The sequence below is a fragment of the Crinia signifera genome, chromosome 8, assembly GCF_055691185.1.
Source record: "Crinia signifera chromosome 8, ASM5569118v1, whole genome shotgun sequence".
NCBI lineage: Eukaryota > Metazoa > Chordata > Amphibia > Anura > Myobatrachidae > Crinia > Crinia signifera.
The window spans coordinates 23,016,227-23,031,039 of record NC_139224.1 but is presented as its reverse complement, the minus strand read 5'-3'; the positions used below and the strand labels follow the sequence as shown (position 1 = coordinate 23,031,039).

At 44.1% G+C, this 14,813-nt stretch overlaps 1 protein-coding gene across 12 annotated transcripts in view; it reads right to left on the bottom strand.

Annotated features, from left to right (window-relative positions):
- FOXP1 (forkhead box P1) overlaps positions 1–14,813 on the bottom strand; it is a 552,073-nt gene that overhangs the window by 104,568 nt on the left and 432,692 nt on the right. The window contains exon 1 of one of the 12 annotated variants that reach the window (XM_083155987.1): positions 3,593–3,748. The exons of 9 other annotated variants lie outside the window; for them this stretch is intronic. In XM_083155987.1, coding sequence (XP_083012113.1) covers positions 3,593–3,733 — 141 coding nt within the window. In that variant the 5' untranslated portion in view covers positions 3,734–3,748. Of the gene's footprint in view, positions 1–1,644; positions 1,817–2,656; positions 2,922–3,592; positions 3,749–14,813 lie in introns of those variants that run through there. 2 more of the 12 variants (XM_083155989.1, XM_083155990.1) reach the window with 2 other exon arrangements.

The following is a 14,813-nucleotide window of genomic DNA, read 5'->3' as shown; positions in this document are numbered from 1 at the left end:
ACCCTACGGGGCACCGTACCATGACGGCATGGGCATCTCTTACATTCTTGGATTGCCAGCCACAACATGGCAGCTTCCAGCTACAACATGACTGGGCTGACAATTCCCCTGTCACATGCAGTGCAAAAATATTCTTAATCCATTTTCAAGAGTGACGGAGCATTAGTAAAATACAATATATATATATATATATATATATATATATATATATATACACACATACATACACACATACATATGTACACACACACACTATCCATGTTCAAGTTCACTCCATGCAAATCTTTCTCTGGAAAAATAATCTATTCCTCTACAATGCCAATGTTTAGCATTCCAGTGCATTAGATTCATTGGGACATACTGTATAACACCCCAATGCTGATGGTAATCATTCCATACTGTGGGAAAAAAACCAGTAGAGGTTCCCCTCTCTCCATGACCGCAGACACAAGTCCATCATATAATATTTTCTGTTCGCACTTCTGTTATTTTATTTTTGCCCGTCTGGCGTGAGACCCCCTCGTACGGCCCATTTCTACGCACATTTGGATCACAGACCATTAATAATCTAACCATTGCAATACCTGACGCAAGGTTTCACACTGATCACTGCCATCAGCACCGCACTGCAAAAGCATTTGGGTTCTATTGCCAATCTCTAGCCCCTGAACCCGATAGTCATTCATTATTTTTTTGGGGTTATCCTCTAAAAAGAAAGGATTATTTTTTACTTCTGTACATTACTTCATGAACCCTAAGCCTTAGCAATAATGACCGATTCGATGTCAACTATTGGATTGCAAGCTCTTTTCGGAACAGTCCCTATTATTTGCATAAATGTGACTGCGGTGTCATTGGGATGCTACGCTGTGTGCTTGACTTTGCACAGCACAGCAGCTGAGATTGTCGCTTTGTAACGGACATTAATAATCTATTCACGAATATGTAAAGGTCTTATTAAAACATTAATATTTAGTAGCAAACAAACCGAAAAACGATGTCATTCAATAACGGGAATATTTTGTAAACCTCGTTAATTTGAGGAATAAACAGAGCGAGGAATCCAGATATTTTTGTTTTGCATCTTTTGCAAACATTCCCACGTTTCGTTCGCAGTTACCAAACATATTTTATGTGATAACAAATATCACTGTGTAAACAGGCCTGCAATTTACTTCTGATGCAAAACAGCTGGGTCGGTGATAAATAGGGTGAGATAAAGTTAGCGATGGCCTTAACTTAACAGAAGGCCTGGTAACTTACTGATCCCTGCTTTCCATATAGAGGGGCAGGAGGTGACATGGGGGATTTGCATGCTGCATAGTAATGCAACCCTCCGACAAGTGCTAGTTCTTGAACTTCACAATAGCTCTGCGTGCTGCACTGATCCACAATGCTGCGGACTCAGTTCAGAGCAAAGAAGAAAAAAAAAAACCTTTGTAGATTAGATTATCTGGAGGGCGAACCGCATCCTCAGATCCTGACACTTTGGATAGCGATGAAATGGAATACACATGCGGAGATGTCAGTTTTGGGTTGTTACGGACGTCCAGTAAGTACCAATACAATACACCCCCCTCCCCTCTCTCTCCTCCTAACTACTTGCTTTGTAAAAGTATAAACAGTTGGCATCCAGGGGCCTACCTGAGATTCCGCTGTGTGTGGGTACACTGCGAGATCTAATTTCCGTCAGCTTCCTCCATGATTGCTAAATGACAGGTGCTGGCATTCTGCTGTTTGACAGGCCACTACACAAATAACTGGCTTGCCTGAGAGGCCCTAATGCTGCACTAATGAACAATAAATCAAGTCTGATTACAAAGTGTCAGGCCAATGGGCTCTCAGTTTAGGTTCCATCGCTGCTGTGCTGGAGACTCACACGCTGTTTCGTTGAGATGCCGGAGAGCACATATATATATATATATATACAAACATATATATATATATATATATATATCAGGTGCAATGATTTAAAAAAACAAAAACACCAACAGTTTCACCAACAAAAAGCAATTGGCTTCATCCTATCTTTGAGTCACTTTTCTTCTGGCTGAGATATAATTTATGCACTCCGACACACAGCTCCGCCACCAGGATCAGAGCGAAGGCTTCACTGCGTTAACCCTTCAGCTACCAAAATCATCTAGCAGAAAAGTATCTGGCGTGCACTTACTTGTCAACAGCTAGAATGCCAACTGTAGGAGAACAACGCTTTACAAAGTCTATTAAATCAGCCTATGCTAGAACAAGTGGAACGATTGGAAGGGGGGGGGGGTTCCAAAGATTCATCTAAGAAGTCCAATTGCACATGAAAACATATGGCATTCTCTAAACTCTCCGTACACCCTTCTGAGATGTCTGGCTACACATGGCCTGACATAAAGAAGAGAAGGGGAAATAAAGCGATCCGGCCAAATTTTTTTCAATGACTTCATTGTTACTTTGGGAAGCGGAGACGTTAACCCTTCAAAAGGAAGAAATCCCTGCAGCACATGGCAAGCAGTACTGTTCCCAGCGTGCGAGCTGTCAGTGGGTAGCCCCCTGCGATGGGGGTACCCACGCCAGCTAAACATGGCAAGACAGAGGTTACAGGGTTAAGAGCATTGAAAAAAAGAAAAGGCATTTAAAGTCCTCTCTGGCGCTGCTGTTAACTTACCTCCCTGTTCCGAGGAGTTCCCTCCCATTCATCAAAAAGAAAATCCCGTTAGAAGTAAGGGAACCTTGCTGGCTTGACACTGAGAATTACCTCCATTTAGATCTGGTTACTAAAGATTTGACCAACGCAATTCCGAAAGAAAGAGAAACCAGCCACTTCCTCTACGTCACAAGACACACACACACACACACACACACACACACACATAGTAAAATGTACTGAAAGGGTTTGACAATCAAGCAGGACAGCTCAATACGAGCGTGGAAACGAGTCGTCCTCTCGAACAACAAGAGCGATCGACAGCGGCGTTGTCAAAGGGATAAATAAAGTCCGGATCAGTGAACAGGAGGAAGGGAGAAGGAAATAAAAGTCCCTGCGATGCGTCCCCCTTTGCTCTTACAATAGGACGGCTCTTTGGAAAACCGACAGCCGAGAGCAGGCGCTTTGCCACTCGCACACGTGGAATTAAGGGGAAAAATAGTGTGAGAGCAGGATGCACTCCCCGGGTCGTAAATGAGAACAAGCAGCGGACAGAATAATGACAGACGTACGTTCTAAGAGCCGGGATTCACAATTTTCTTTTTTAATATGTCTAAAAGCCATAGAGACAGGGTTCCAATGCCCGGGGGCTGCACCGATCAACACACAAACACACACACAGAGACAGGCACACAGACAGCATAAAATGTATCGTAACAAAGGGCAAAATCTGCTAAGGACTGACACTGGGATTCCTCGGCAGGATCCCAGGCAACTTGGTAAACAAAGCTTGCGAGACAAGTCATCTGCTTTTATGCTCTTGCATCAACAACAACAGCAACAGCAACAACAACAAAATGCAACCAGACAAGTTTCACACAAAAGCAAAGAAAGCAAAAACAAAATAAAATAAAAAATTAAGAAAGAAAAAAAAAAATCAATTGCATATTGACAAACCTGACAAACTCCATTTAGCTGCCACCACAAGGAAGGCCGGGAAGCACTAATAAGCCTTGTTGTAGCAGTCTTTAGTTTCCTCAGGTTGTAGACAGATTGCACGCGCCCGGGTGCTCCAGGACTGACAACATGCATAACCATCCCGGCAGCCACGCCTTTCCCACCAATCACAACCAGCCTCTAAACATAATCAGTTCAAACACCCAACACAATGAGCTTTTTGCTTCTCTCGCTGGCGGCAGGTGAAATAATGCATTTGTCTCTGAAAGCAACTAAGCTTAATTGCTGTTAAACCTTTGACCCGAGCAGGCTTGTGGTAGCTTTCTGAAAAGGCCAAAAAACGGGCACACACTTATCCTTAATCAAACATGAGAAGCTGGGGCGAGAGAGGGGGGGTGGCAGAGGTTTTTTTTCCCTTTAATTCTTATTGAAGGGGGGGCTAGCAGAGAAGGCAGGAGGTTAACCTTTAGGTATAAAAGACAGAGGCCATAGAATTTGATGTTGAATGGCAATATTTACTAAAGGATTTCTTTAAAAAGAAGGTAGTGCGAAAACACAGGAACAAACAAAAAGATGCAAAAACAACACAAAAACAAAAAAAGAACGAGGAATAACCGGGGGGGCAATAGTGGCACAAGCGTACAAATGGAGTGACGAAAATACAAATTACACAAAAAAAGTGGTCATGAATGGAAGCTTTAAAAATGAAAAGCAGAAAAGTCTGGGGTTATAGGGTTAAAAGTCAGTGAGAGGAGAATCATTGTCAGCCAGCAGGGAGACCAAACGGGGGCAGGCCCATTAAGCTGTACTGCCCCCTTCTCTCTATGCCCAGGATGGCAGACTTAGGTGGCAGGAAGGGAATTTGACTCTCTGGGGCGCACCTATAGAGTTGTTTGTTTGTTACAGTTGCCTGACAAACACAGACAAACAAACACAGCTTCAAACATGTTTCTGCAGTCAACTGCTAACCGGTAACCACTCCAACCCGTTCTCCCATATGCCTCTGCTGTCAGGGTTTTATTGTAAGCAAAACTACATATTGTTGTGTCCATCTGCTGTGCTGCTGTTGTCTGTTTACTTTAACGACTGTTTTTGTGAGATAACCTCCCCGCAATGGCGTAATAACACGCATGCAATAATTCTGCTAACAGGCATGTGCAAGGTTAACCCCTTCCGTTCTGCCACCCGGAGTGTGCACGTCTCTGCAGGTTCTCCACTCAAAAGCGTACCGATTGGGCAAGTGGGCTTACAATCTAATTTTGAAAAGGGGCAAACGAAAACACATTTCAGAGCTATACATTAAAACAATGACGTTCTAGGTTGAATCTATTTACACAAATAAAAAGATATTAATAAAAATAATAATAAACAAACAAGCAAAATCCCCTAAGAGCTTTGATAGAGTGGAGTACGTGGTACGAGACAGAGGAGAGAGAAAATAACTGCGAGGTATAAAGTGGTTCGGTGTCAGATGAATTTAATCAGATTTTCGTGTCTTCCTGGTTGCAAAATATGCCCCCTCCCCCGTACACCCATCACTGTGAATATTTAATTGCAGAAGGACTCTTCTGTTGTGTGCAGGGAGCCAGGACCCCAGCGTTTGACACCGGAGAGGGTCAACAGCAGATCTACATGCATGTATATATTTATCTGTATACCTTTGACAATGAATGTGGTGCAAACATCAAAGCTATGGTATATATATATATATATATATATATATATATATATGTATATAGTTTTTCAATTCAGAAGGATGCAATTCATTTTTGCACTCATTACTTGCTCTGAGAAATAAGAGGCATTTAAATAATCATTAAACCTAAGATAATAGTCTAATACATACATATATACCCATAGCCTATATTAAGAAAAAAAAAAGGGCAATGCTGTTCCTCACCTCTACAGGGGGAATTCAAGTGCTTTGCGCACCTGCAGCCACTAGAGGCCACCCGACAGAGCAATTTACGAGCAGCTCCGTTTGGCCTACAAAGAGCAGCATTCACAAATGTATACGTAGAAGTTTCGGGAGACAATTGAATAGGTTTGTGTGAAATTGTGATGCTGACAAATTACTATCAAATACACAGCAGATATCCTGCTATTAATGTTACTGAAGGACATTGCAGTCATCCACCTTTATCTGAAAGTGGCTGATAACAGAGAACAAAAGCACACACAACTGCACAGCGCCTGCAATTAAAATGGTCAATGTCTCCTGTTTTTATAAACCTGAATATTGTGAATGTTTTTGGGGTACTTGTGTATTATCACGGCGCCCACGAAATCGGCCGAAAGTCGGCCGCAAATCGCATGGAAAATCGGATGCGATTTTGCGGCCGATTTTTGCCCGATTTTTCACTTTTTCCGGCCAATTTGCATGCTGTTCCATTATTGCACACCTTGCACACCCCCGATTTCCATCGTAGTGCATCGCATGCAATATAGTGGCATGTGATGCATGCCATGATTCGATTTGTAATTGTACAATCACCCTGATGGGTGCTTACAATGTTAAATGCACCGCCATTGTTAACGCCACCCCCACTATCAACGCCAACCCGAAGCGTGGCGAGCCCGCGAGGGGCGGCGGTACGCGTCCTCCGACCTTTTCATACCCCCACTATCCACGCCGGCGTGGAGTTGATTTTAGATAGTGTGGCGAGCGCAGCGAGCCACCGAGCCCAAAGCGTGGCGAGGGGACGCGGAATACATGTAAAGTAATCCGCTGCGCTCGCCGCGCTTCGGGCTCGGTGGCTCGCTGCGCTCGCCACACTATCTAAAATCAACTCCACGCCGACGTGGATAGTGGGGGTATGAAAAGGTCGGAGGACGCGTACCGCCGCCGCTCACACGCTTCGGGTTGGCATTGATAGTGGGGGTGGCGTTAACAATGGGGGTGCATTTAACATTGCAAATCACATCGCATCGCATGCCACTTGCTGGCATGCGTTGCTATTCGGTATTTAATTGTACAATCAGGGGCATTTTCCCGAAAATCACATCGCATACCATCGCATAGTACCTGGGGGTGTGCAAGGATGGAATAACATGCAAATCATCAGGAAATGGCCAAAAATCTGCAAAAAATCGACCGAAAATCGGACGCAAAATCGCATCGCAGATCAAATCGGCCAAAAATCGGCAGAAAATCGGCCGCAAATCGGCCGATAAATCGGATGCGATATCGGATGCGATTTGGATGAAATCGGGCGCCGTTATAATACACAAGTACCGGTTTTTGGGTCCAAACATGTGAAATCTTCCAAAAATGACAAAACTAGGGGCCTGATTCAGACCAGCTTGCTGGGCTGCAAGGGTCCGGGTCCAGCGAGCCCCCTGAACTGTGAAATCTTACCTTATGAAGGGGTTTGTAGGGCTGCAAACAGATGTGTACGGGTACATATCCATTCGCATGTGGCCGCTCAGTGGAAAAATCATTAGATTTTTTACTTACCATCAAATGATTTTTCCTCTCGCAGGCCATGGCATAGGTCAGGACTCATTCGGCGGCTGTGAACTAAACAGCCGTTTCCGGGCGGGCAAAAACACACCTGTGTTTGGCTGGACACTCCCAGCATTTCCTTGGGCACACCCACTGGTTTTTTTTTTTCGTGCACGCCCATCAAACACAGGGGGATCCACCCCAACACGCCCACCACCTGTCAATCAGGTTGCGAGCGCCTTGCGCAGTACACAGACCATTGGACAGTGCCCAAATTCGGCCCCTAGGTGACAAAACTGCCATTTAAGTATATCCAGCAATAGATGATCAAACAAGGGAAACTGTATTCAGAAGCTTGACACACAATCCAAGCACTTGATAACTGACATAAACAATTAAAAAAAGTAGGTCTGTTGCCCACAGCAACCAGTTGTTTTCCCCCTTTGTAGAAGCAGTTTTAAAAATAGATAAGGTACACCAATATGTGGCATACATATCATACCAATGTCCTCACAGAACATAGCGAATTATGGCAGAAACACAATTTAAGCTTATAATTTTCATTGTGATTCTTCATTTGCAAAAAAAACCCCACTTTTAACGAATATTGCACAGTTTCACACATGTTTCATAAGTATGAATTGGGGGCACTTATTGTTTGTTAGAAATAAAGATTTTTTTATATATATATATATTCGAATCAAATTCCTCTAGAGTGTTTGAATACACAATTTCAATAAAACACAATAAAAAAAAAAAAAGTATTTGTGCAAATATATAAATTTCACACATTGACATATAAATAACAAAGGAAATATATACACGGTATCTGCCTGGTTCATCTTTAATGGCACACTGCCCCTAGTGGCCACCTGAACATTTACATGTACTATATCTAATAATTGCTATAAGACTACAGTAGCACTACAGTATAAACTATTCTGCAACGCCTTACAAACAACACATTATTAACGCAAGTATAAGTTGCTTTTAGCACGACTAGAGTATATGCCGTTAAAGGGCATTCTATGGGGTAAATCTACTAAACCCCTTCTACCAATGAGATCCTGTCTATCATTTCTCTATCGCATCCTAGAAAATGACAGGCAGAATCTCATTGGTTGCTATGGGCAACATCACCTTTTCCTTTTTAGTAAATTTGCCCCATGTATACATAAAGCGAGAGCACGCCTTATCTGCGACTGGTAATGCTGTCATTTTCTGAACAATTCTAGCTGCAGGAAATGCCCTAATTCCTGTGACCTCCGATAACCTCCCAAACTCAACTAAAATGTACAATCTCACGCTGAAGGCGTTTGCTGTAACCTGCAGTGTTGCTGGGTTTCCCACTTGCGTATTACCATAAAAACCCAAAAGCAGGGGGAATCCGGGAGCCTAATGTCACACTGTAATTCAACAGTTATATCATTAGAAAATCAATTTCCTAGATAAGTTGTAGATAACTTGGTATCATCACAGGAAAGATGGAGGCTTCAACGCCACACACCAATTACCGGCTGCTCGCAATAAGTCCTACCAATGACCCACCTCTCAACTGATTTGTAGACCACAAAACCGTTGGGGCTTCAGCAAAAAAATGCCCAGTTTTGGTTGTCTATGGCAGCGTATAGGGGTAGCTGGAATTTGGAATGATTGGGCTGGGGCTTGTATTTTTTTGTGACTTCTGTTTAAATATTAGGTGTGTATATGACCTGAGGTATAGTGTAGAGCAGGGGTGTGACCTGAGGTATAGTGTAGAGAGGGGGCATGACCTCAGGTATAGTGTAGAGCAGGGGCGTGACATGAGGTATAGTGTAGAGAGGGGGTGTGACCTCTCTACACTATACCTTGGGTGGCACCCCCTTCTCTACACTATACCTGAGGTCACGCCCCCTCTGTACACTATACCTCAGGTCCCACCCCATATCTACACTATACCTCAGTTCACACACCCTTCTCTACACTATACCTCAGGTCACACCCCCTTATATACATGACACCACAGGTCTCCCCCCTCTGTACATTATACCTCAGGTCACACCCATGCGCTACACCAGTGGTTCTCAACTTTGGTCCTCAGAACCCCCACAGTGTGCACGTTTTCCAGGTCACCAGCAGCTGCCCTCTGTATCACCAACTGTTACATTATAAAAATGCACAGGTGACTTGGAAAACATCCTGGGGGTCCTGAGGATCGAGGTTGAGAACCTAAGGCTTTACACTATACCTCAGGTCACACCCATGCTCTACACCAGCGGTGGCCAACCCGTGGCTCGCGAGCCGCATGCGGCTTGCCACGCTGTAATGTGCGGCTCCCGTCCCATCGGCGAAGCGGGGTTTTAAATTTGGTGCCAATTCGGCTGCCAATTCAAAACGACGCATCGGTGGCCAATAGGAAACGGCCGCGGCGAGCCAATCAGCTCTTGCAGCGCCGTTTCTGCCCCGCCCCCGGCGTCTGACATCAGACGCCGGCGGGAGGGCGAAAAGTCGTCTCCACGCCGGCGGAGCGCTCCTGAAGCCGCGAGAAGCCACCGGAGGATGGCGCAGAAGACGGCGGCGGGGAGAAGAGTTCCGGCGCCGCTGAAGAGGCCAGACGACGCCGGGATCAAGACAGAAGATCTCCGGCGCCTTCTGCAAGAAGAAAGAAGATGGCTCCCGGAGAGGCCAGCGGGGGGGTGTGGGAAGCAAAAGAGCTGACGAAGCTCCCCCCAGCGGCCTCTCCCAACACCAGGTAGGGGCCTTTGGCCTCCTACCCCCCATCCACCCTAGACCACCGGGTGTCGGGCACTAGGCCCGTGGGCACATTCAGGCCCTTCCGGCCTGTGGGCGCATTAGTCGGGCCCTCTTGGCCCGTGGATCATTTGTTTGTTGGGCCCTCCTGGCCCTCTAGGTGGGCCCTTTAGTTAGGAAGCTGGGCCCTCCAGCATAGGTGTTGCACTGTGGGCAACACCTGTGCTGGAGGGCCCAGCTTCCTAACTGTGGGGACATATGATGTTTGGCACTGTGGGGGGCATATCTGGCACTGGGGGCATAAAGTTTTGTCATGTGGCCACTCCCCTTGTGTCATATGACCACGCCCCTGACCACTCCCCCGATCACGCCCCTTTTGGCGCGTGCGCCTTCGGCGCATGATGTTGGCTCTTTGGCTTGAACGACGATATTTTTCGGCTCTTTACCTCTGACCGGTTGGCCACCCCTGCTCTACACTATAGCCCAGATTACACTCCCTCTTTACACTATACCACAGGTTACACCCCTGCTCTATACTATACCACAGGTCACACCCCTGCTCTATACTATACCACAGGTCACAACCCTGTTCTAAACTATACTTGAGGTCATCTGAGGTATAGTGTAGAGCAGGGGTGTAACCTGAGGTATAGTGTAGAGCAGGGGTGGGACCTGAGTTATAGTCACACCCCTGCTCTACACCTTGGGTCACACCCCTGCTCTACACTATACCTGAGATCACGTCCCCTCTCCACAATATACCTCAGGTCACACCCCCTTCTCTATACTATACCTGAGGTCACACCCTCTTCTCTACACAATACCTGAGGTCAAACCCCATCTCTACACTATACCTGACGTCACACCCTTCTCAAAACTTTACCTCAGGCCACACACCTCCTCAGTAATATACCTCAGGTCACAGCAGTATACCTCATTGCATTCTCTATCATTTGCATACATCCTACATAGCCTCAAGTGTTGTCCCTTAATCCTTCCTCCTGCCCCCCCCCCCCCACATGCTTCCTGCCAAACACCCTTGAACCCCCTCCCCTGCTACTGTTCCCGCACAGTCAAATCCTATTCAGCTTCCCCTAAGGACCACTAAGCCAATTTTCCTACCTCGGGTAGTTCATTTACATTTTAAGTTTTTATGGGCAGGGCCCTATACTGCAAAGATGGGCTTGTTATAAGCACAAATAATTATTTGGATGATGAAGGGGGTCAACTCCTTTAATATGCATGCGGTGCCCGGAGGTATCAATTTGCTTGATGCATGTACTGTATACTAAAGTATCAAACTCACATGTATACAGGTTAGAGTCCCTATATCCGCTCATCATTTAAATCAGATCACTTGTCACTTGGATATTGTGAAGGTCTAACATCATTATTATTATTAGGCACACTAGTGTACCTGCTGCTGCCTACCCTTGGTTCAGGCGGCCATTTTGTCAACCAAGCCAAAATTTCTGTGGCAGATGTACTAAGCCTTGAAGAGATAACCTGGAGAGAGATAGAGTACCAATCAATCAGCTCCTGCGTGTCATTTTTCAAACACAGTATGTATCATGGCAGTTAAGAGCTGATTGGCCGGTACTTCGTCCATCTCCATAGCTTAGTACTTCTATCCCACTGTCCCTCATTGATGTCACAAGTTCATAGTGTATGGATAAATCCTGTGTCATGGCAACACAGATTACCAAGGATAATAGATCTAGGTAATTTTGTTATCTGGAATTTGAATCTAAAATAGGCATTGCGGTAAATTAAAGAATCATTATTGTGTAAAAGATATATGATAATTGTTAATCCTCAGTGTAAACCAACTATACTTTTAACCCTTTGTTTTGCAGTACGTGTTTAACCGATCATATGTGTGGAGAACAGGTTCTGTTATAAAGGGATGAACCCATTCCAAGTTCTAGACCAGGGGTTCTCAAAATCGGTCCCCACACAGTTCGCATTTTCCAGGTCACCCGGCAGGTGCACTCACTACTCACTGACACATTTTAAAAGATCCACAGGTGGAGCTAATTATTTCTCTTGTGTTTCTGTGAGGAGACCTGAAAAACATGCCCCCGTGTGGGGTCCCGAGGACAGAATTTGCGAACCTGTGTTCTAGATGGAACCTGGGCCTGTGAACATGGCTGTTTATGCATCCCAACAGTGGTCTCCTGAGGGCAATTCCCAATCTGCCCGATAACGATTTCAACAATATTATTTAGACAACTGTAACTACCCCAGTTTGCGGTCATTTTCAAGCATTTGGTCCCTCAACCTGCGCCTATCCACAGTGCTTTTTTGAAGAGCTTGCACTCTACTGTATGCAGGGAAGAGCTGAACGGGAAGCCGGCACACACAAGTGGCATTATAAGTAAAATCAGATGGTTACCTACAGCAGAGATGTCTAACAGATCCACTTCATCCTGAAGATATTTATCTGCGCTTGTGCGTCGTGCTGACTCTCTGACTCAATTAACCTGCGCACAATTAATTAATTGATGTAAAAGGCTTATTTTACATCAATTAATTAACTAAGCTCAGGTTAAGTCACTCAGTGGTATGCACAGAAATAGGAAGGTTTCTCAGAAGAGATGGGTCAGACCAAACCAAGTCGCATAACATCTGTCTATGTCATAGCTTAGTAACAAGGAACAATTATCCAGATCCGTGGCAATAACATCCCGATAATGAGTATCACCGCCAAGAATTAAAAACGTCATAGGAAGCTGTTTAACAAAAACGATTTAATACAGATTGCTCAATAATGTTAAAAATACATTAATAATAATACAATAATAAAAAAAAAATAACATAATAATAATAAAAATTACCAATGAAAGCAATATCTACACAAGGCTGGATACAAGAGCTTACAATCTATTATGAACACGCTTGACTTAAGCCTCACCTATTCTGGTCCTCGCTCTCAGCAGGTTAATGTATCATCGGTAAGCAGATGTACAATATTTGAGTGTACCCTCTTTTACCGGTTGGTGACATTCGAGTCAGAGATTTCCGCAAACGCCCCCATCAGCGCAAGATGTCACTGAAGCCTCTGATTGTAGCCCATCCCCCCCCCCCAATGCAAAACATCTGCTATGGCTTATTAACATATTAATGCTTAAACACAGTGCACAGGACAAACCTCAGTCCTAAATTAGTGCTGCCGCTTGATAAACACCAATGTACATGCTAATTTCAGGATCTGGAAATCTCTGCTCTGGAAATGTTTATCTTAAATAAACCCCAAACCTCTTGTCCCGGAACCCCCCACCCCGATCACCTTCCTGGCAATGTTCCGTGTGCGCTTGGAAGATTAAAAAAAAATAGGCAAAAACGTACAAAGAATTTTCATGAAATAAAATGAAAATCCGCTGTTTATGGTTGTTTAACCTCATACAAGAGGTGGGTTTGAATTTTTTTTTTTTTTTTTGTGCTACGGAGTTGGGAGCCAGATAATTACAATTCGGGAACATAGAGGCTCATGATTGAAATAATTAATCAGAGTCGTACTAAACAAATTAGCATGTGCTGCTGAACCCATTTAATGTGGAAATGCACCGCGGAGCAATCACACAGGTCTCTCAAGCTCACAAAATAAGGGAACAAAGGGGGAGATTTGTAATAATTTTTGTCATTCACTGCCAAGTGTGTTCTTAATGTTTCATACACGGCACACTTTTTTTAAAAAAATTATTTCATTGTTTCGTCCAATTAACGTTGAGATCTTTCATTTTTTTTATTTCAATTCCAAGACGCAACCCACAAGGGGCAAATAAGATACTGGGTTTTGACTGATTACGATAAACGGTTTTTACCACCAACATCGCCACGATAAAGATGCTGAAATAGACCTCATGGCAGGGGTGTAACTAGATATTCGTAGGCCCCATAGCAAATGTTTGTAAGGGCCCCCTATTTAGAAACTGATGGTGATAAATGCACCTATGGTAGTTACGCCCTTGCCTCGTGGGTAAAGTCCCTTAGTGTGAGGTTGTAGCAGGAAACACATTATACAATATATTATTTTATATTTTGTTTTGCACAATTTTTTTGAAATTTTTCAACCAATGCTGTGTTTGTAATGTTTACAGCAGTGAATTCCAAATGCGATTTTCAATGTACCCCAACAATCCAGCTTTTAAGGATTTCCACAGATTGTATAATTAAACTGACCTGTATCAGGATGTCACTACATGCTACTCCATCAGTGGGTAGACTTCTTGCGGTAAATGCAGATGCCCAATCAGAGCGTCTGTGCATTTCCCTCTCTGTGTGTCATTGGTCACACCATCCTTATGGCAAGGAGGCTAAATATGGCCACTCAAGTGATTGGTTCAGCGTCTATGGATGCCGCTGTTTTTCGCAATGCGCCCCTGACGGCTTAGCCCACCCCCAAAACCTTCCAGAAAAGCCCACTAAAATTCTCAGACCCTGCGTCTGATCCTGTTAAGCGCTGGAAATTGAGACCCGTGAGCAAACTTATATTGTACACCATTTTGATGAACATTTTTTTATTACCTTTACCTCAATCTTCTTATAGTAACCGATTAAATGTGAATGTTAAATACAGTAAAAGAAGTGCTGAAAATTAAAATTAAGGTAACACCGGTGTATAATTTATTGTTATAAAAATGTTTAAGCTCCTTTTTGGATGAAGAAGCCCTCCGACCTGACTGATACAGGGAAGATGAGCGAAAAGCACATCCTCGTTAAATACCTAACATTTTACTACCAATAACCCTTAAATTCCCTTTCAATTTTATCTATATTCCACTCTACTTTTTACTGCTAAATCATTAGCTCTAATAGAGTTTGGAAGCAGAGTTTAGGAGGCACAAACACAAAGGCATACTCCGCAAAACACGGCTAGATCTGACGGCGAAAATACACAGCAGATAATAAGCAATGATTGCTCCGTATCAATTAAACGGCAAGGAAGGTAGAAAAAAACCCTTGAAGAGAAACAAGCTAATGCTTTGTGAAATACGGCGGCTATAAAGCACATCAATCTTTTATACTGCTCTCTTTTACACTGCA